This window comes from Acipenser ruthenus, chromosome 5, assembly GCF_902713425.1.
Source record: "Acipenser ruthenus chromosome 5, fAciRut3.2 maternal haplotype, whole genome shotgun sequence".
Taxonomy (NCBI): Eukaryota; Metazoa; Chordata; class Actinopteri; order Acipenseriformes; family Acipenseridae; genus Acipenser; species Acipenser ruthenus.
The window spans coordinates 70,992,501-71,016,354 of NC_081193.1; the positions used below are offsets into that span (position 1 = coordinate 70,992,501).

General features: G+C 37.0%; 1 protein-coding gene across 2 annotated transcripts in view; it reads left to right on the forward strand.

Annotated features, from left to right (window-relative positions):
- The window catches only part of LOC117402976 (WD repeat-containing and planar cell polarity effector protein fritz homolog), a 94,260-nt gene that overhangs the window by 58,432 nt on the left and 11,974 nt on the right, over positions 1–23,854 (forward strand). For both annotated transcript variants that reach the window (XM_059024439.1, XM_059024438.1), the window contains 5 exons: positions 950–1,559; positions 5,947–6,135; positions 7,261–7,384; positions 11,543–11,606; positions 15,873–15,975. In XM_059024439.1, coding sequence (XP_058880422.1) covers positions 950–1,559; positions 5,947–6,135; positions 7,261–7,384; positions 11,543–11,606; positions 15,873–15,975 — 1,090 coding nt within the window. The remainder of the gene's footprint in view (positions 1–949; positions 1,560–5,946; positions 6,136–7,260; positions 7,385–11,542; positions 11,607–15,872; positions 15,976–23,854) is intronic.

Consider the following 23,854-nt stretch of genomic DNA (forward strand, 5'->3'; position numbering starts at 1 on the left):
AACATTGTTTCTAAAATGCTGCCAAAAAATGAAGATTTTTATCCTGACCAATCCCTGCAGTAGTGTGTAGCTATTATACATGAAGGATATTTTCTTAACCAATAGGATTCATTTTGCTAATGTGTGTAATACATTGAGGTATAGTAGAACTCCCATTATCTGAACTGCTCTCTCTTATTCAAACTGGAAGAGTATTTTCCACCCCAAAAAAATGTCCCCGAAGCAGTAGGGATACTAATGTAACTTTCTGGTGTAATTTCATTCAAATTACATTTTCTTTTTTTTATTTTACTGGCCCCTTACGCTTTTATGATGTTTATAACTACTATGAGTGGTTCTTATTGCTATTACACAAATAGGGTTTTTTTTTTTTTTTTTAATTCTGTGATAATTGGTTAGGGGGCTTTTAGCTGTTCAGGTGCTGCTCTTCAGTTCTTCAGTTCCAGTTGCCTACCTTAGACATAACGGCAGGGTAGAGAAAATGTTATGATATTGCTAGTGGGTTTGAGCAATCACTAAGAGCACAGAGACCCTGGGTACCAATCCCAGCTCGGCCTCTGACTCACTCCGTGACCCCGACCAAGCCACTTGACCTGCCTGTGCCTCGATCTTCTCAAGTGGAAAATTCAGTCAAAGCAGGGCCCTGCTGTGAACAAGGGCTTGGATCTCAGTTGGACAATCTGGGTTAATAATTAAAAAAAAAAAAAAATAGATAAGTAGTTGGCCAGTCATTGAAACCAGTAAACAGGGCAGTACTTCACTAGATTGTGAGCATTTATTTGAATTCATGGTGTATCAGCTGTCTCTAGTTAATATATCACATGCTGTAAATAAAAGTTACAATGCTTAGTAATTTCACATAATCTGAAGTATTTTTGTTAAAAATAACATCCTGAAGTCGATGAGTCGCTAAGATCCGAGCCCATACCTTGTTTTGTTTTTTTTCAAGGTATTAAACTGCATTCGTACAGAATGGGATCCGCTCGATGCCACGTTCAGCATTAACCAACCTTATCAGGTCAACACAGTTGAGCACTCCATCAACGCAGACAAGGAGTTGATGGCAGACAGCTGCATATACGAGTGTACCCGCAACAGAATTCAACACGTGGCTATCACCAGCATCCCACTGAGGTCCAGGGCTATCTCCTGCAGCCGGGACACAGCCGAAAGCAAGCTGGTCCTGGGCTGCCAAGACTCTTCTCTGGTTCTCTACGATGCTCATCGGCGGGTAACCCTGCTAGCCCAGGCGGAGGTGTTGCCCTCTCTGATCGAGTGGCATCCTGACGGGGGCATGTTGGTGGTTGGAAGCAGCCAAGGCGAGCTCCAGTGTTTCGACACTGCCCTCTCGCCCATGAAGCTGCAGCTCCTGGCAGAAGATCTCACACCCAAAACGTCCCTGCAGTTTGGCAAACACTTTGATGTCTCCAGCAGCCTGGTTCAGGCACAGTGGGCGGCCGCCCGGGCCTTCCCTCACAGCAGCGACAGCCTGGATGTTCACGACCTGCTGTTTCTCAGGTTTGACAAGGGACCAATCGCAGTGCTTCGATTCAAACTGGGTAAGGTGGTGGCTTCTTAACAATTTCAAGTTGACTGGATAATTGGAGTTAACTGCTTAATCTTGAAATGAATATATTTTTTTTACTAGACACCAAAGAACTTGACCCAAATGAATCCTGTTTTTGCATTCATAACGGGCGTGTCTTTATTTTAGAATCAATGCTGATTGATTTAAAGTGGATTCTTTATAGTCAAACCAGCCTTTAGCATCAACTCAAGTGACCATCTAAAAGATGTTATTTGAGACAGGTTGTCCTCCTATACAGAAACTCTTTAATACTGTATTATTATTATTATTATTATTATTATTATTATTATTATTATTATTATTATTATTTAAAGTCATTACAGTTATAATTATAAGTTAATGTTGATGAATTAAAGTAAAAAGGGCCTGTAATAGGTTTATATCCCTTTATCCTAACCACTGAAAAAAAGAGTAGCAATGTTATCTGATGTTATTTCTGTTACAGTAACAATAACATTATTAACGGATATCCCCTATGATTATTTTTATTTTCCTAGAATATGTTGCTTCAGTGTGGAACAGGAGATGGCAGGGAGCCGGTCTGCGTACTGTTTTTGCCACATGCACTTGACCATGCCCGAAGCGTTTGTTCGTTGAGGGTGGATTTAGAATCAGAGGTCTCATTAGCCTAACAGAGTTGGTTGAAAATAATTAAACAAGTCCTTAAAGTAAAATACTGTTATGGCTATTGGAAAGAAGGCTACCTTTTTATTTATTAATTACTTTATTGGAATATTCATCTACTGGTCTATTTATTTGTTTACTCGAGTTCTTACAGACTTTTTGTTTTGAATCGGTGCTATCTTAACTAACCATGGTGGAGCTTCACTTGCTTCTAATTTTTGTTGATCCCCTGTTGTGTGAAAGTTGTGTGATTGATTTGATTTAGCTCTAGACAGGCTCATTGGGGAAAGACTGTATCTACAGCTACATTTGGTCCTAACATTAGCGGATTTTGGGGCCTGGCTGCTAATTGCCAGCTTGTCATTTTAATTGGACCGCCTCCTCATTTCTTAAATCAATTAGGCAGTAAGTCGCCTATCACCTTATTCTCCAAAGCGGGCAACTTGGAAGCTTACCACCTGCAAGAGGTCATGTGTCTGGTTGGAAACCTATTGATGTTTGTAATCAACATTCTTAACCTTTTCAAAAGTGTTGGTATTATTCATTGCAAAACTAACTAACTAACTAGAACAATCAGTGCTGTATTTCTAGTGCAGTTCGGTACGTGCTGTGTGTCGGACTAATTGTTGTTTGTGCAATTGACTCTGTTAGCCACCTCTGTTCTTGTGCTGAGCTAACAAGGTTAAGCCCTGTATTGATTGGTCACTTCTTGTTACTTAGGATGATTGAATCTCCCCAGGCTCAGTCATCTGCTAAATAAATAACGTTCTTATGACTGATCTAGTTGTTAGCGGTCTCTAGTGATGAAGCATGCATGTTGATTAGCTGCTGTCGGCTTGAGCTAACTTTTTGTTTCTTTTGTTTGTCTTTTTTGCATTGGTGTCATGGAAACAGTTACCTGTTGACACCTTCCTAATTAAATACAGAACGTATTACGATGGGCCTGAAGTGCAAAACACAAAAAGAAAAACACAACAACATTAAGGAAAACACAACAACATTAAGGAAAACACAACAACATTAAGAAAAATGCTGCAACATTTAGAAAAACGCAACGACATTAAGGAAAACACAACGACATTAAGGAAAACGCTGCAACATTAACTTCAAACCAGAATGGGTAGGTACATAGGAAAAGGGGTTCCACATCACTGATAGGAGGAACAACCTGTCAATCTGTGCTGTGGAACTGTGTGACGAACACAGTCCATATTAATACAATATAATTTCCCAGCGCTTTGTCCTTAATATCATGTAAGGTGTATGTGTGTGTGTGTGTGTGTGTGTGTGTGTGTGTGTGTGTGTGTGTGTGTGTGTATATGTATATATATATATTTGTGTGTAAATACTCAGGAATGGGTAAAAGCCGGACCAAGATAAACCCTGCCGGGCTTTTAACCTGCTCCGATCATCTTAACCAACATCAATCAATTCCTCCTTGCCAGCTTACATAAAAAACATCTTTTAGCACTTATAGGCTAGTTTATTATTATCATAATTATTAATTCAAATGTGTAACACAATCTATTTTATTATATATATATATATATATATATATATATATATATATATATATATATATATATATATATATATATATATATATATACACCCTACATGAGAGAGCAAGGACAAAATGCTGGGAAATTAAATACTGTATTAATAACAGTTCTGTGGCACAGTGATTGACAGGTTGTTCCTCCTATCAGTGATGTGGAACCCCTTTTCCTATGTATCTAACCATTCCGGTTTGAAGTTAATGTTGCAGCGTTTTTCTTAATGTCGTTGTGTTTTTTCTTAATGTTGCAGCGTTTTTCTTAATGTCATTGAGTTTTCCTTAATGTTGTTGTGTTTTTCTTTTTGTGTTTGTGTTTTGCACTTCAGGGCCACCGTAACATATGCTACTATATAAAGTACAATGTAGCATGAAATGCCTTCGCAGAATTTATGAATACTCCTCAAAAAGGTCTCATATGGTGCATCACAATGTGAGACAAAACAAGAAAACATCTGCCATCAATTTTCTGTATTCAATTAAAAAAGACACTCCAAATGGAGCTGTTTTTGAAAGGGGTGACATGACCAAGATTTTGAAAATGCACTTTATTTGATCTCATACACAGATTATAAACGAATTCTTAAAGCCCTTATATTTTCCTTTTCTACTTTTTTTCACTTTCACCAAAGCCATTTGTTTTGCCACAGCGTCATATGTCATGTGTGCTACATGTAATAGCGCCCCACCTGCTTCCTGCTTATTTAGGTGATGTTGGGTCAGGTGGGATCTTGTTTCCTGTAACACGAGACTTTAGAACCTGTGGTATAACTGGTGTTGTAGAACTCTGACAGTGAATGGGCTTCACGGGAGTCAAAGTCTGGAAACAGAATGTTTAACAGCAAAGCAATAAGAGACATATGAGAATGTTGTCATGCTGAAGACATTTGGCTAAAGACTTGGTCATTACTCCTTCCAGACAGTGGTACTATGTGTCAAATATGTTACATTGTGTATAGTGTTCCGCATTTCCGGTTTATTCAGAATTTTACAGAAAAACGTCGGTTTTTACTGATTTATACACCATTTTTTTGTCTGCTATTTAGTATTTTTCCGGTACTGTTTTCTAGGAAATACACAATATTTTGATTAAATGCTGTTTTATTTTGACTCCGACATTTTAATAAGCAGCCCCTACGTTGCATCCTAGGATACAGCAGGTACATTTAGATGTCAGAGGATCAAATAACGTTCGAAGTATACAAAAATCAAAAATGGCAGAAGTGGGTCAGATGAGACAGAGGATGCATAGCGCTGCAAATACTGCTGCATTGAGTTACATGTTCATGCTGACAATAAAAGAACATACTGAAAAATAAGCAACACATTAAACTAAAACAAGAAAGTGAACGGAGAGACAAGCAATCCATTTATGCAGCTTTTACACACGCTTTAATAAAGAGAAAGCACAGAATGACTGTGTTTTTGAGTTTGTCAGTGTCTTGGGAAAAGGAAAAAAAAGGTATTTCAAGGTGAAGTGGGCCAGAGTACAGCATTTTTAGTGTTGTTTTAAGTTCCCTATTTCTTCTGCAAAATTTGAAACCTGTAAAAATGTTGGCCCTATTCACAAAACATTAGTAATTTATGTTTTTACAAAGGCTGATTTTATTAATAAAATAGTTTGAAATTTGCCAAAATTTTTAGACTGCTTTTGGCTTATTTAACAACATGTGAGTTTCATGAACATTTTAAAAACACATTAACACATTCTTTTGGAAAATAAAATATTTTATTTAAAAGCGTTTACTTACTCCCGTCTTCAATTAACTCCTGTTTTTGGCAAGGATAAAATTGCACATTTTACATTAATGATACAGAATTAGAGAAACATACAACTGGGGAGAGTTTAAGATAGCTTATTATATTATATTATATTATATTATATTACTTATTGTAGTTGTTTGGTCTGAGTTAATTAAAGACTGGAGTAAACGCTATGCTCTTTGTCTGTATAGCTTTTTTTTATTATTAAAAGCCATTTAGTATGAATGACACATTTTTTATTATTTTTTTGACATAATTGCAGATGAATGACACACAAACTATGCTGAACAGTTAGTGGGTTGTACTCCGGTTTAAGCAGTCCTCCCGAAAGACATTGAGGTCTGTCTAAAAACCACCTTCATAAATCATAAAAGTAATTTCATTTAATTTAATCAGAGTGATTTTTCTGTGACAGGTGCCATAACAACGGGGCAGCTGGGGCCCACTGAGCTCGTCCACCAGTGTATTCGTTATGACCAGATTGATGAAGCTATTAACATCTTAAGTGGCATCAATTGGAATACAATGGGACCAGATTGCTACACATGCTTAAGTGCCACCGTTGATCATCTTCTCAGGCAAAAGTTAACAGCAGAGAGGGAAGGTGTGAATACTTCATTTTATGTTTTTTCTTAAATCCTTCTTAATGTGACCTGCTGTTAATTAAACGTTTTTTTTCATAGGTCCACTTGCTTTAAGCATTCTTTAACTGTGCTGTGCTTTATTCTGCTGGGGATTTTTTCCCATAAACTTATTTAATTATTTTATGCCTTTACTGCTCAATCCTGGCTTGTTATGAGTTACTTTGTCTCATTACTATAGAAAATGCCTGTGCGGTTCTAGGTCTTCTCGGTTTTTACATCCTGGGTGATACCTGTTACAGCAACAACCACAACTTATATAGCACCTTACTAATTCAAGATGTCTCAAGCCACTGTGCAAAAGAAATACACAAATGTAGTTATACAGCCTGCAGATCTATATGACTTGCTTGATTTATGTAACTCCTGGTTCCAGTCTGTGTGTTAGCCACTGCTCGTATCAAACATATTAGTATTCTAGTCCTTTTGTTGTCCAGTGCTCTTATGTTGTAGTCCATACTTAAATTCCTATCAGATGTCTTCAGTTTCTACTCTGTCTGCACTGAATCAGTGTATTATTTTGTAGTGTCTCTATAAGTATGTATGGTCTTACTGAGTGCTATAAATACTAAGTAGCGACAATAGCCATAGGTGGTTGAATAAGAGTTATACCATCATTTGGGTGCGATAGGTTTTACAGTTAGGCACAGTAAGTTACAGTCAGTAGGTGGCATTGTGGTAGACATACACAGTATAGGAGATCTGTTTGATTGTTGTGACTGGGGATAGCAACAGTTCAGAGAAAATAGTTTTCTTAACATTGGAATTTTTTAAGCAGTCAAAATTATGCAATTGTGTTAAATCCAGATTCTAAAAAGAAAACTGAGCATTATTTTTGAGAGAAATCAATGAAATATAATGTATTATAAATAATGATTTTAAGAACAATACTGCATAGTAAAAATAAAATATCAGAGTTATCAAAATGATTAGGTTAAATATTTGGAAGAATCGATATTTCAGTGTTCATGACCACGCGGATGGCTAAACCTCATTTTCTTGGGGATAGAAAAAGGGCCAGTGGTGTTTGGTTTTGTTGTTCCAGAAATGAGGCTTTGTCACTTTATAAATGTATCAAATGTATGCAGCTCAGCTAGAAGCAGCCCTTGGGACATTTTATGCTCCAACAAGACCCCTCTCCGAAACAACAGTGCTGGAATATAGAGATCCCATCAGCAAATACGCACGTCGCTTTTTTCACCATCTTCTCAGGTAAGACACTGAATTCTTCTCTATTGCAAAAATGAGTTATTACTCTATTGTTCTTTACAAACATGTTCTATGTTATTTGTAAAAATAAAACTTTAAAATAGGTAGTAAATTGGTCCATGGCCATATATTTTTTTAAGTAGCTCAATTCTAGTTTTAATAGAATACATTTTCCCTGTTCTGTAGTTTTCTTGTTGCATCAATGTAAGTGTATTTAAATTAGTTTACTTCATTTGTTCCTGGTTTAAATTTGTATCCAGATGGTAGTGGTTAAGATGTACCTAAAATGGGTTTAGCAGTCCTGAGAGGCAAAAAAAAAAAAAAATTAATGAAATTTGTAGCACAGCGCAAAAGGTATGGCAGAAAATTACATAATTAAAGATTCTGTTATCAGGGTACCTAGCATGCAAAAATACTAAGAGGAACCCATGCATCCATCCTTTAAATTAACACTGTATAGCATAGTATAATGCATTTAGTTCCGCGGTGAGAATATAGGTTTATTCATTCGTGGGGTCAGGGTGATGCAATAACAACAGGAGTGTGATTTATACAGTCACCAAGACTCTGAGACTCAACTAACTTATGTTGATTAGAGAACTATCTTCGGTTCTTTTAGTTCTTCTGTCGTTTTCAGTTCCTACGGTAAACATAAGCCCGTACTTATGGATGTTATACTTAACATATTTATCTGTATTTTTTAGTACCCCTAAAACTTTGCATCGACATTTGTTAAAAAATATTTATTACAGATGCTTCGAATCTATATCGAGGCAACTTGATTTTTCACAGTACAGATCGGCTGAGCAATTGAAGGCTATATTTTAGGAACCTCTTGTCCATTTTTAATGAAACAATGCTTTTTTTTATGACATACCATTTTACACGCTTTTGGATGTATGTCGTGTAATGTGATATTTATCCCCTTGTTGGGGAATAGATATATGTTATTGACATACCTTGTTGTACTTTGGATTTGAACAGTTTTATTGGTTGTGTGATGTAGCCTGTAACTGTAAACAAGATTAACACTGAAAAGACAGTGATGACACACAGGAGAGATGAAGAAATGTAATGTGACAGAAATCTATTATAGTGTAATGGGAATAGGCAAAACACTTTGAAGTAGTCACTGAATTCCAGTGGATTCACTGTGATTCATGTGGGGTTCCAATTCATTATGAATCTTTGGTAAACAAAAAAAAAATCTATTGAAATTTAGATGCATTTGACATCATTATTGTAAAGCTTTACTGATTTTAAAAAATATAGCAAACATTCATTTAAAAGAAAGAAAATTGAGTTAATACATTTGAACTGTTAATATTACTTTCAAGAAATCAAGATAGTTGGGGTCTGGAAAGTAGTTACCATGACTGCAATGCTTGGGAACCCAACATGTGTGAAATTGAGAAGGAAAAACCTGAAATTAGGAGTAAAAAAATTAAAATAGAAATAGAAAAAGAGAACACCTCCAACAAATGTAAACATAATTAATAAGTAAGAAAGCTTTTAAAAACCATGAACCAAATCAGTATAATATTTACTTATCAAACTGTACAGTAAATATGAACTACAGTCCTGAGTATCAAGATATATTTTGGAAAGTGTAACACATTATTAGACTAACAGTACTGTACCGGTACACTATACTGTATGTTATAAAGCAAAGCAATTCATCGGAATATACAGTACACTTGATGAGGATTCTGTGATAAATCTGTAAATTATAATTGGCTTCTTGTATCATTTCTATGCTGATGATGCCCAGCTCTTCCTCCCCTTTCCCCCCTCTGACTCTCACATCTCCCATATCTCTACCTCTATCTCTACTTCTTGTCCATCTCCTCCTGGATGCACTTGCATCATCTTAAACTCAACCTCTCCAAATCAGACCTCATTTTCTTCCCTGCCTCTTCCTCCCCACCACTGATTTCTCTGTATTCCTCTTGAGTCCACCACCGTCTCTCCCTCCTCATCCACCAATAACCACGGTGTCACCCTCAAACCCTTCCTCTCCTCTCAGCACATCTCTACTCTGACACGTTCCTGTCCCTTTTTCCTCAGTAACATACGCAGAATTCGCACCTTCCTCACTGACTACTCCACACAGCTCCTAGTTCCGGTCCTGGTATTGTCCCGCCTTGACTACAGCAGCTCCCTCCTGGCCGGCCTTCCTGCCTCTGCTACCCGTCCGCTCCAGCTCATCCAAAACTCCGCTGCTCATATTGTCTTCTCCCTTCCTCGTTTCTGCGACGCTGCTCCGCTCCCTCCACTGGCTCCCTATCGCCGCTCGCATCCAATTCAAAACTCTCGTACTCACCTATCGCTGTCTCAACCTTTCTGCCCCTCCTACCTCCAGACTATTATTTACTATTGTTTTACCAATAAGACCTGTAAACATGAGCAGAACTTAAAAGTAATTCTGCTTGATAGTAATATGTAAATGTAGATTTGTATATTGGATTTATGCCACCAGAATCATTACAGCAGTGTCCCTCTTTATCTTATAAATGTATTACTGTAAAAAAAAAAAAAAAGAAAGTATTTTTAAAAACAAAACTTAGTTTTTCCATCATTGCTAACTAGGTCACAGGAGGTTAGTCCTGCTAATCCTTCTATAATACAAGCAGAGTATTTGAAGACTAATTGTGTTCTGACCTAGTATTTACCCTACATATTTGAACATTCAAAGCAGATCCAGTACACAAGGTTTTGTTTTGAAATAAGCACTGTACATTTGAATAAAAAGGCCCACTGAACATCAGTACTTTTATTAAATGTTTATTGAGCTATGTTGTGTATTTATTTTTAATTAGTGTACCATGTGCAGCTCGCTCCCGTGGAAGAGACAAAACAAAAGGCTTCTCCTTATCACAGACCTGCATTCTTCACAGCGTAAACATAAAACAGAATTGTTTTTGTTTCATGTCAGTTTTTAAACATGGAAGTTTTTGTGTTTTTATTTTCAAGCGTGATTCAAATAACCCCTCTCGCTGTTAATCTGCATTGTCTGATGTCTTGGCACATATTGTGCAATATTGAGTTTGTGTTGTTGTGGGGTTTTTTTTTTTTTTTGTTAATTGATGTGTTTGTTTACACCTTGTCCTGTGGGCGGTCTGTGATGTTCTGTATGTGCTCAACAAATGGGTCTTAAAAATGCAATGTCACAATAAGCATTCCTCATGTATTCAAGTATGGTAATACAGTCATCCACATACCTGTCTGTATGTGGAATTATTATCTCAAAGAATTCAAAAAGACAAGTTGCTAAGGACATGTTCTTTCCCCCTTCTGATAAGATCAATGTTGCAAAACTTGCTAGATGGGTTGGCACCAGCTAAGGAGCTATCATTATAGTAAAACTGAGGCAATGACAATGTTTAAGAAAACAATTTATATTTTAGAGTTGTTTCAGGTGATTCAAATGTATTCATAGACCAGAACAAACAAATAAATAAAGTTGTCAAGGGTGTCAGGGGTTGGTACTGAGCTGGTAGCTTATCTTACTTTATCAATTAAATGCTGAAGCACATAGAAGAGTCCATGTAGTGCATTAAGGGCACAGTGGGTCCAGTTTGTCTTATGTATGTTTCATCTTGTTTTAAGTGCTGATCGTGTTATCAGATCTGGTAATTCACAAAGGTGTCAATACAACTTTACTTAATACCCCTTGTAGTTTAACATAGTCTTAAAACTGGAGGTACCAGGTTTGGTAACTGGAAAAAATGTCTATCAGACAAAAAAGTACCTTGTGTTAAGTAGGTAAGAATGAAAATAAGACCAGTATTTACCCAGCTCTCTGAGTCAGGCTCATTGTCTTTGGATTTTAGTGATGTTAACTAAATATGACCTGAGCCTGTTGGTCATTTGAGTTTAATGAACACAGCATATACAATTTCTAACAGTACAATATGCACGTAGTTGTGGACTGCCTGCTAATTGAACTTCTCTACCAGATACAACAGGGCTTAGGTGCTTTGGACACATGGCTATAGCGGTGCTATTGTTTTCATTTTGTTTTGTACTGTGTATTTTACTAAGCTCAAACGGTATACTCCCCTGTATGATCAAACACAGATCTAGAACAAGCTCATGGAGTTAAAGACAGCATTTCAACTCATCTTTTCTAAAATGAACATGTTCTTCTAATTCTGCCAGGTACCAGCGGTTCGAGAAAGCTTTTCTGCTTGCAGTTGACATCGGAGCTCATGACCTGTTTATGGTGAGTCATTTCTTCCCTGTAATCTTTTGGGTTGTTTCATATCAAGGGTCATAGAAACTTAGACATGATTTTTTTTTTTTTTTTACATAGTGCCTTAGATCCAGGAGAGGACTTGTACAGATTTTAATATAAGTGCCAAATTAGTGCTGAGCCACCACTTATTCCAGGGTACACAGCCAGGATTGGTGGAAACTAGCCACAAATTGACAGTGCTGCTAAAACTACTTAGATTTTTAAAAGTATGGCTGTCCTCATATGCATGCAATTGGCAAGTAACACCCTTAAATTAAGAACTTAAAAACATTTAATAAATAAAAGCAGCTGATAGTGTTAGACCCTGTAGACCCTATATATGTTACCTTGCATCTGAAAATGTCACATAAAAATGATTATTTTGGAGACAAATGTTTAAAGGAATGCTTTATATTGTCAGTGTTTTACTAATATTTAAATGCTTGCCTGTTATATAGTATCCTGCTGTGTGAGTTCTGTTTGATTTTCTATGGTTGTTTTTAGCTTTGATAATTATTTGCCTTGCTGACTAACTATTCCGGTAAAAATGGCTTATGAAATGAATTGTGTGGAAGGCCGTTGAGGAAGGATATTAGTGTTGCGCTGTGCACTGAAGCCCACGGGTGAAGCACTGTGCTCTGAAACCCCTGCAATTCTAATGTGCATCCCAGTTATCTTCCCTACACTTAGACTTGATTTAGTCTTTCCAGGATCATTTTTTGATACAATTGTTAATAACCGTGGTAAATCTTGATCTAAGTAGCCACAAGAATAGAGGATCCCACGGAACATAATAGGATATTTAACAGGTAATACTTTATGAAGCTGACCCCAGTTGAGAAAGAGATTTCTGCTTATTACTGGTTTTCCAAGCTATCAGTCCCCTAATTACAGTGTTTTAGGTGAAAAAACATTTTCATTGATAAAAAAAAAAAAAAAAAAAACATTATATGGAACCTAAAACACAAAAATTTGACCTGAGGCTATTTGTGCTTAAGGCCCTTGATCCATGTTATCACTTTGCTTCTGAAACCTCCCCTTAAAGCTCCCAGAAAGCTGTTCATTTTCCTGGACTTTCCATAGACTGCACAAAAAAGATAGGGGCAGAATCTGTGTAGATTTGTGCACGTCTTACACAATTCTAAAAACGTATTACTGGGAACCAGCCTGGCGGAAACAAAGTATAACACAGTGGTTTGGATCTTTTATGACTCATGTGGCCTCAGCACTACTTTTCGTTTTTTTTTTTTTTTTTTTTTTTTAATGGCTCTGCATCTTTGAAGCTTCCGGCCTCTCGAGCGTCGGGGACACTTTTCACTTAAATAGATAGGAACGTCCCAATCCATTCCCCACTAAGTAGAGCTGCTGAGACCAGAATTGAAAGGTGGAGTCTGTTCTGTGGACCTTGAAAGGACTCAGTGTGTCACTTAGCGGCATGAGAAAGTGACAAATTATGAACGCTTCCACAGCTACTTTTAAAACAACAAAGCAGCAGTGAGGACCCCGAGACTTTGACGTTTCACCCCACATTCTGCCCTCCCATTTAATTAGCTACAGAAGTAAAATTAACCTGCCTTTAAGTGCTCTGTAAAGCCCCTGCATGTGGCCCTTGTTTTCTAAGATCTTGCCCCACAGTGTCACATGAGGTCAGATGGACAAAACCAATTGTGCTTTCCCCCAAAGTCTCTCAGCATGCCACCTCTCTACAGCTGATTCAATTGTTTTCAAAGAAACAATAGGGGGAAAGCCTTTGTGAAGGAAATTCTTTGGTCGGAAGCCTCGTTTGCTGGAGTGTTTTGCATAATGATGACATTCTATAGCTCTAATTACACTTTGATAGTGCCAGATGAATTCATCCAATTTGGTCATTTGTCAGCACTCTACTTGTATGATGTGTAATTAAATAAGAATTTTGATTAGAGTCAGATCCATGCTTTGTTTTTTTTTTTTATTGGTTGCATTAAAAAAAAATGTTAAAGAACTGTTGAAAACGCAGATAAGGCAGTTAAAATTCAGGACAGAACAAGCTGTATGGTACTTTAGAAAATCTGATCTATTTGTGTTTTATAGAGATGAACAATTAATGCTATTAAAAAGTAGTAGCAGTTTTATCTGATAAAATGCGTTCTAAAACCATTTTTGATGTTTTGCGGAATATGTACTTCAGAAGAATTTGAATGTGTTCTGATTATTACAAATGCTTATTCTAAGGTTCTTGGCAGCGATGGCAGGGATGTATTTTTTGTTACTAAAAAGGAACGAGACTAAAATAATAAGCTTAATGGTATACTTATACTTATGGTCCATTCTTACTAAATATATACATATGCACTAAACTACTCAAATGCGATTACTGTACGGTCATATAAAAGCTCTGTCTTTTTATGTTTTTTGTATCCCTTTTAGGCCCCTCGATCCCTTGTAGAGAGCCTAGCCAACTAAGAGAGAGTGGCCTAGGATAAGCAGCAGGCTACCCTTAACCATTGCATCCACTAATGCTCAAATACCTTTGCCTTAATCACCAAGCATTGGTGAGGCTGACAGAAACAGTATCTGTGATCATTCCCCCTTTCTCCTCCACTTACAAAAGGGGTAACAATGCATTTAACCCCATCAAAACCAGGCAAGACAAAAGCTGGAATTTGAATTTAACAGCCTTGTAATTCTGCGGGTCAAAACTGCCAGCTCACTGCATCTGCTTTACCATCACTCTCGTCTCTCTCTTTATGTTTTTAAGTAATTAGCCATAAAACATAATTTAAAAAAATAACATTCCAACACTCTTGCTCTACATTGTCAGCATTTGACAGCCGGGCAGGCAGGTCACACGAGACCAGGTAGGTCACACTAGACCAGGCAATGAGGGGCACGAGCTGCTCCATTCACAGCTGCACCCAGTAAAGGTCAAAGGAGTTTGAAGTTTATTCAAAATTTAAACCAAAAATGTACTCCTAGTTAAAGTTTATAGTAGGAATAAAAGAGCTTTCCATTTGACGGCAGCATTTCAAGAGATGCATTTATACCATCTACATTTTCCTTTCTTACTTGATCAATATCCTATTATGTGCGTTTTGTATAATCCTCTCTTGTAGTTTCTGCTTAGATCATTATTTCCCAGGCTTAACTAATGTCCTTTAAATAGACAAAATAATTGACACCCTACACTTAATATAATAGAATTGAAGGAAACATGTTAAATACAAGCATTTAGTGAACATCAGCCGTTAATTAATACGACAAAGACAAAAATACACAATTTCTTTATAAAAAAAAACAAAAGCACTTAGCAATTTCAAATCTTTGTTCATGACAAAAGTATTGGCGCCCCTGCTTCAGTATTTTGTGTGTCATCCTTTTGCTTGTATTTTTTTTTAATGATCTTCTATTAAGTGTAGGGTGCCAATACTGTTGTCTATATATTGAAGTGGTGTTGTTTTGAAAATGTCCACTAGGGGTGTTCAACTGAAATTCCTGACCCTATCTGCAACTGTGGCAATTGTAAGCTAATAAAGGGAAAAAATAGTTAGTAAGCCTGGTCAATAACGATCTAAGCAGAGACAGCAATTGAGAATTAAACGCACATAATATTATATTAGACATGTAAAAAAGTACATTTTAAGAAACTGGAGATGGTAGAAACTCCTTAATGCTGTGATACAATATAAGAACATGGATAATGCATTTTAAACGGTAGTATTGAATTTTAACCAAATCAGTGTTCTACTGCAAAAATGCATACGTACATATTGACAACTTCATCTAAAGCTTAAATATTTGATGAAAAATCCAAAGAAAGCCTTGCTTTTTAACAGTTAAAATGGTCTGTTTGAATGAAATGAAATCTAAAAAATCTACGTGTCATCCAGGTTGTGACAGTTACCTTGTTTGTAAAGCCACAGCATTATATTGACATTATTTACATTACTGACCAAACACTCAATAAACCACAAACCATCAATAAGAAAGTATTGTGCAATGATCTAAACACCTGCAATCCATGATAACAAAAAAAAACAAAAAACCTTTTGTGCTTTGTGGAGTGAGATTAGAATAGTGGTATCCTTGCACATTTTTAATTTCTGTGATAAAATCACTCGGGGAATGTGACTAAATTAAAGTTTTAGCTGTTTTCATCTGGGCTTTCTGATCTCAACTTCAAACAGTTTTTTTTTTCTTTCTTTTTTCGAAACATGTCATTGTTACAGGTCCCAGATTCATTTTAGATTAATCTGTTATTTTTCTTTATTTTCAAAGGACATCCATTACTTGGCGCTAGATAAGGGGGAATTGGTGCTGGCTGAAGCGGCGAAGAAAAAGGCTAATGAAATTGATGCAGAATCAATAACTACTAGAGTCGGTAAGAATGCTGTTAAGAAAAGAGCTCTTCAAATCGTCCTTTCTTTAAAACATTGCACATGAAGTAGTTGTTTTCAGGTGGACTTTAAATTAGTTTCTGGCTGATTTGACTGCAGTGTAAAAATAATTTAGATTGATTGATAACCCAAGAACAACCGCACACAGGTGGAATATAGGAAGGGTCTGGCTTTATTTATTTATTAATTTTTTTTACAGTTTTGAGATTTTGTATAATTTTTTAATTTTAAAAAAACATGTTTCAGTTCTGCACGTAAACACGGAGTAAAGGAAAATGGGTATCAACAATAACATATCAGAAACTTTACTTACATTTACTGTGTTACACTTTTCTTTACAAAAAGAAGCCTTACAAAACAAAAGTATGTATGCCTGATTTATAATTGCTACACAACATTAATGAAGGAATCTATCAGGCTAATAAATACATTTTATTGGGTTAAACTCTAAAATCAGAACCCCTAAATATACACCCCTAAATTTTCATGGTCGTTGTGCAGTTTGTCATGCTTCGGGAGCGGCGAAGACAAACACACGGTGTCCTCCGAAGCGTGTGCCGTCAGCAGACCTCATCTTTTCACACTGCAGACTCACCATGCAGTCACCTCCAGCCAGCCAGCTACAGAGTCGGAGGACAACGCAGCTCTGGGCAGCTTACAGGCAAGCTCGCAGTTGCCTGGCCAGACTACAGGGGTCGCTGGTGCGTGGTGAGCCGAGGACACCCTGACCGACTTGAGTCACTTTAAGAAAATCATATTGCATAGCACTTAACTATGCACACAAGCTCATAGCACACACACTGTTTTTATATGTTTGTTTATATGAAAGCTTGTGACTTGTATAAGGTTGATTTTTACCATGCAGTGGCTTGCCACATAACACAGAAATACTGTATATCAAGGATAAATGGTACAGACTTGTCAGCTGCTTAATGATAGTTTATAGTTTATGGATTTTCTAAGTGTTTATTGGTGATAAACTCAGGTGGCAGTCTTACCAGGATCGTTATATTCTTAGCAGGTATCCTACAAACAAAGCAATTATATGTAGGTGATAAAACATATTCATATTTTAATGAAACACAAATATGTTCTTGATTGACGGAAAACACAAAGGGGTGCAATTTATATCCCTGACTAACAGTGCAACGCTTTCCTTAATAAAGTGGATTGCAGGATGGTAACAAGATTTTTCAACATCAGCTTACATATAATGCCTAGATCAAAGTTCAAGTCACCCATCTTAAAGCCTGATGCGATAACATTGCAATAATGAAATCATACTGTTATCTACTTTAATCATTTTACTTGCCGTGATTGGAGATTTTTCTGATCTGAGGTTTAGTTTTCCCTTTAAATAAACTGTTTAAAGATTCTCTTCTAAAATAATGGCACAATAAAACTTTTCGCTGCAGATTTAAAAGATTACATTTGAATTGAAAAACAATGGGGGTCTGTTTTAATGATTAAAATGTGCTTGGTTGCTGACCGCTTTTCTTCAGTATTTAAAAAAATAATAAACTCACTCCTGTGGGTAAATGCCTGTGGGATTAATACTTGCTTAATAAGGCCTGTCCTACAAGTCATGAAGTCTTTTATTTAGTTAGATTTGTTAGTCGAACAAAAAATGCTCATGTTTTATGTTGAAAGGGTGAGAACAATGTGCGGCTAGTTTAATAACTTAATCACTGATTTACATAGAATCCATTTAGCACAGTTATACTGATGTGTAAAATTAAAAAATGATCTTTCATAAATCATTCAGAAAAAAAACGTTCATTACGTACATTAATAGGATTATTAAAAGGTATTGGGCTCTATGTTAAGCATCTTAACACACTAGCTTTAGAATGATATTATTGGGATCTGTGTTAATAATCTAGAGCGGTAGATCTTAATACTTTAATTCTGTATTAATCATGCTGGTGTCCCTGTCCCACCGTCCCCTGTCCCCAACAATGGTGAAATAAGTTTCTGAAAAATCAGGTACAGTCTGCACTCACATATCCAACCCTATAAAATTTTGACTTCAGTGACAGTTAAACACGTGTGAGGCATATCTGATTATTTCATTTTTGGCCTCTTGTCCGTTTTTCAGGGAACACAAAAAATATACAATGTCAAAAATACATAGCTGAAGGACTGTGTTTTTAAAATAAGTAGGCTTCCATTTAGATGTACTGTAGTTGGTTTTGTTGGTACAGTACTATATTTTCAACAGAAGTATTTTTAATTCAGAACGATATGATTCTGAAAATATCACTTGCCAAAAGAGATGACATGTGGACTGTAAGTACATACTTTTAAATCCAGTACATATTGTAGAAGTGTGTAAAATTACCCATTAATGACCCAACAGCAAAATAAAATTAAAATGTTACCCATGCACAGAACTGCATAAAACATCAAAGGTAATGCAATTTAGCAAGAGATAAAAATAAAAGAAACAACAGTTTCCAGAATTAAAAATTAAAAATTCCAGAATATAGTGCTTGATAAGGCCCTAATGTCACAGTTCACAAAACTAAAGATCACAGATTTAAAAAATAAATAAATAAATAAACTTGTTTAATGATTAACTGTTTTACATTATCGTGGCTGGTCTCGTTCGCTTTGATTTTGCTGCATTTTTGTCAGGTGAAACTGGAGGAAGCGCTGTGTAACTACACAATAAAAACAGACTGATTTGGCATGTGACGGGAAAAAAAACAGCGGGCTGTGACAGATAATCAAATAAATTGTAACGTTGAAGAGATGGGCTTTGTATCAGAAAACTGGTGACGGAGTCGGAAGTCGCGTGTGACGGGTAAATGCATTCATTCGTTACATATATATAATGGGAATTGATGTGTATCTGAGTGTCGTATATCTGAGTGCTGACTGTATAGATAACAGGACTGCATTTGACTGTACTTTAAGCCTATTAAGCCCGTATGATCTTACCAATAATAAACAAATACATTAAAAGCAGGTATTGTCATACCCATGTACAATGGATACAGAGTTGCAATATATTTAGATGCATATAAGCATGAATCATTATTTATCTTGTGTATTTTAAATTCTATATTTCTTAAATGTATTATTCAGTTTATAGAAAAAGAGCAACAATAAAGGTGCTCGTTGGTGCAGTGGGTCAATGACTGAGGCTTCCACCAGTGGAGGCCTGGCTTTGAATTAAGGGTTAGGTGATAAGTAAAATGTGTTTGATGGTCTCAATGCAGTCATCAGTGGAAGATTGTGACAACACACATTTGGGTGCAATTGGCACTAGACAGGCACTTGTCTCAAAAATAGAGCTAAATAGATTAGGTAGGAAAGAACACTGAATTGCGCCTCCATACCAGTGAAATCATCCTCCTACCAGTGAAATCCCTCAAGGGCAGGTTTGAGGCAATGGAGCTCTCATTGCCTCTGCTGTTACTACAGTATGCCTGTTATGTGGATTAAAAGAGAGGACTGCTAAAGAACCACCTTTTATGGTATTAATCAATGGAGTATACGATTTTACATTTAATGCAAGGAAAAATGTATTTTACCCATTATTAAAGGGTAAAGTGCATTTGGTTTTCTGGGGAAGATGCCACACAAGCTTTAGTTTTTAAATGATGTCCTTCATGAATTTCACATTGTGTTCTTAGTAATTTACCTTGAGCGCTGCAGAACCTTGAACTTTGTTAAAGAATGTACCAGCAATGGCGTTACCTATTTGAGTATACTTTATAGTTGTTAATAGTTAAAAAATAGCAATTCTATTGTATTGTCTGGTGATTACTTAGTGGAAGAAACTAATAGTAAATATCATTTACATGTATTAAAAACAATGAACGGGCAACAAATACAAGAGTAATGTAGTATGTAGTATGCTTGACTGCAATTTATTCTGTATGTATTTGTTTTACAAGACCGAAAAAAAAAGGCATTCATACTACTGTAGTAAAACACTTCTGTTCTCATATAGAAAAAAATGTACATAGTGCTATATTAACTTCTATAGCCAAACATTGCACAGTATAACTTGTACTGTACTATAAAATAACAACATTTTCGTATTGTTTTAAGCACACTATGCATCACAATTTGAACTTATCACTTGACCAAAACCAAAATGATATAAAAATGTAAAAATAATAATTTTTTACTTCAAAATACACATGCAAATAATGCAGATTAGGCAAGATAAACAATAAGGTAATATTATATTATATTGTATAAATAATATAATAATAATAATAATGTTCTTGTTTCTGGGGGGGGACACACATCACATTGATGTTCTTTCTACTCACAGTTCATCGTTGGATTTATAGCATGAAGTCTGTGAGTGGAAGATTTTTCCTTACAAAAAGCCACATTTCAGCTTTTTCTTACAAAATCCTGCTCCTCTTCTCACCCACAACATGTGAAGCAGCACTAAATAAACGTTCGCTGTCAACACTGCTGCAAGGCGCAGAAAGAAACTTTCTTGCAGCTTTGGCCAAAGTTGGAAAACGGCATTCATTCTTTTTCCAATAATGGAGTTTTTCTGATTTTCTTGGAAAAGTTGGCTCACTTAGGTAAGCCTGGGTCTTTAAGAAAACACTGTTGCTGTGTTGTTCAATTTCTACCCCGGCACTGGTGCATTCCTCCAGTATTTCTTCAAACAACACAGGGTATTGCTTACTGTAGGAGTACCGTCATCTGGTTCCTTCTGTTTTTTTGTTGGCAGGCTCTGTTGATGTCCTGTCTGTGCCATTTATTTATTTATTTATTAAGTCATTGCCAATTATTTTTATTATTTTCCAATTTGGAAATGGCCAATTATTTTTAGGCTCAGCTCACCGCTACCACCCCTGCGCTGACTCGGGAGGACGAAGACAAACACACGCTGTCCTCCGAAGCTCACCATGCAGCCACCCAAGAGCTACAGCGTCGGAGGACAACACAGCTCTCGGGCAGCTTACAGGCAAGCCTGCAGGCGCCCGGCCAGACTACAGGGGCCACTGGTGCGCGGTGAGCCGAGGACATTCCCCCCCCCCCCCCCCCCCCCCGTCGACGCTTGGCCAATTGAGCGCTGCCCCCTGGAAGCTCCTGTCCTCGGTTGGCAAAGGAATAGCCTGGACTCTAACTCGCGACGTCCAGACTGTAGAGCGCATCCAGCACTCCACGTGGAGTGCCTTTACTGGATGCGCCACTCGGGAGCCCCCCATCTATGCCATTTGTGTTGGATTGCAGCACTTCCCGGTGTTTAAACAGCATTCCCTTGCATTGTCGCCTGTTCTCATTATTTGTAAAATACCTGTCCTTGTATCTTGTATCCAGCAGGGTTGCTATGCAATAGAGTGGTTCCAAATCAATTTCACCAAACCGCGTTTCCGTGGCCCCTAGCAAAGTGTTTTTCATAGTTTTAATTTCCGCTGTCTAAATCTGTAACTTTGCTGAGCAGTCTCTTTAAAGCCACAATGCATGGGATGACATCCGAAGCAAAAGCTGATGACAAACATACTTCACATGTTAGTTCTTCAAAGGGTGCTAGGACTAGCACTACCTTTTCAATTAACCCCCACTGATGCAATGTAAGGGTTGCAGGAATTTCGTAGTCGGCAGCATAAGCTGCAAGAGCACGTTTTTGCTCCAAAAGGCTTTGCAACATGTAGTAAGTACTGTTGCACCTTGTATTTACGTCCTGTTGTGACCTATTGGAAGGCATTCCAGGCTCTGCTTGCACCCCTTGAAGACGAGAATAGGCCAGTGGAGAATGTTTGAAATGCCCAACAAATTTTCGTCCGATAGCCATTATGTCAGAAACACTACACGGTGATAACACACCTCCGTTCACAACGAGCTGGTAGTGTATGTGCAACACAAGGCTTGATAGGCCGGAGTCTAGCATTGTCTTTGCAATGTTTCTTCCATTATCTCTGACAATCACATGAATTTTGGTAGGTGGAATTTTCCATGTTTCAAGCATCTTGTCAAGGGCTATTGAAATGGCCTCTGCTGTGTGGGAGCCGCTAAACTCATGGGCCTGGAGTACTGCCTTCTGTAAATCTGTAATCGTTGTCAATCCATTGGGCCGTTAAACTCAGCATCGACATTACTTGAAACACCGGAGCTCCAAGTCAGTCGTGAAGCTTAGTGCTGATACGGGATCACTTTCAATGAGTGTCTGTATGCGATTAAAAACAGCATTGTACAGTCCTGGCAGTGCTGTCTCTGACATAAACCTTCTACTAGGTAGTGTGTAACAAGGCTCCAGACATTGAATGAGTCGGCGAAATCCAGAATCTTGAACAACCGAAAACGCCTGATCATCCAGAGCTAGAAATTCAATTAAACGTTTAGTTATTTCTTTTGCCCGGAGATCTTCACGATCAAATTGCTTTGAAAGTTTTTGTGCTTGAATTAAAGTTAGCTGCGTTGACTCTGGGGTTTCTTTTTCTCCCCGATTCTGCCTTTCTTTTCCTTAGTGGTCTTTGAGAAATGTGTGTGTTCAGCGGGATGACATACCTTGAGATGATGGATTAAATTTGTTGTATTATAGTCCTTACAGCTATTGCCCCCACATGAGATTTTTGCTGCACACAACTTGCAATCTGCTAGCCTACTGTTGTCTTCACATACTTTAAAAACAAAAATAAATAAACACAGCTCTTTTGAGACATGCTGATTGATCACATCTTACACTCAGTCAGTACTGAAGGAAAATAGCTGTCTAGGTGTTCTTGTGTCATCAGTAAGCGCGCCAAACCTAAATAATAAATGCTGTGCTGGGAAAAAAAGCAAATTTATATCGGTAGACATTGTCAGTAAAAATAATAAAAAACTCAGATAGCAAAATTGTGTTTTTTTCCCTTATATCGGTGCCATGCCGATAAGCTACCAATTTATCTGTGCACCCCTAATCTTTATATATTTGACTACCAGTATAATAGTTTTCTTTTTATTTCTTTTGAAATCCCAAACTGATTACCGCTGTTATATTACACAACAAAATCACATTTTCAGCAATGTGGGACACAAATGCTTTTGAAAAACACACATGGCAGCAAATATGTAAAATCACCTTTCAGGTTTTTTTCTGTGCTCAAGAATTTTCCCAGGCAAACTTTTAAATGACAGTTGTTGAAAGACTTCTTCTTCATTATCATTGTCTTTTGAGTAATACCCGAAGGGTGTAGTTGAAACTGACAGAGCACTTCCATTTGATTCCCGCTTTTGGACTTGCAAAAACGGTGGGGAAATATTTGTTGTAGTTTTTTTTTGTTTTGGTTGAATGTAATTAATGTCACAAGCTCACAAATGCTTACTAAATTCAAGTGTTTGTATCATCAAGTGATCTGTGATGAACACCAGAACACACAGGGAGCAAGATGACAATTTCTTTCACTAGATAAGCTTTTCATGAAAAGTATTTGCAGGAGAAAACTGGTTTGGTTATGGCAATACTGGCACCATAAAGTAAAAAAATCAGCTGTGCAGAAAGTGTTTCAAGATATCAGCCTTTCATCAGGAATTTTTGTTTGTTTTTCAGTATACTGTGTCAGTACATTGACTGGTTTTATTGTGGTCTGGTTTGTGAGTTTCACTAAAATGATACTTTCTTCAGAATATGAATTGATAACCCTTAACCTTAGGAATTGTTAAACCCTAAACCCTTATCATTTTATAAACATGGAGGCTGCAGTGCTTCACAGTGCAAAGTCCTCAAGGAAATCACTTTTAAATGTCTTTCTGACAACTGATTTGATTTAGAAAGATACACTATTGTCATGTGTAATACAGAGTAAGCAGGGCTCTGTGATCACATTTAGCCACAAGGAATATCCAAGCTTGTCATGTTACCAGTGTAATGAAAGGCATACCTCCAAGCTGTTTGCTGTG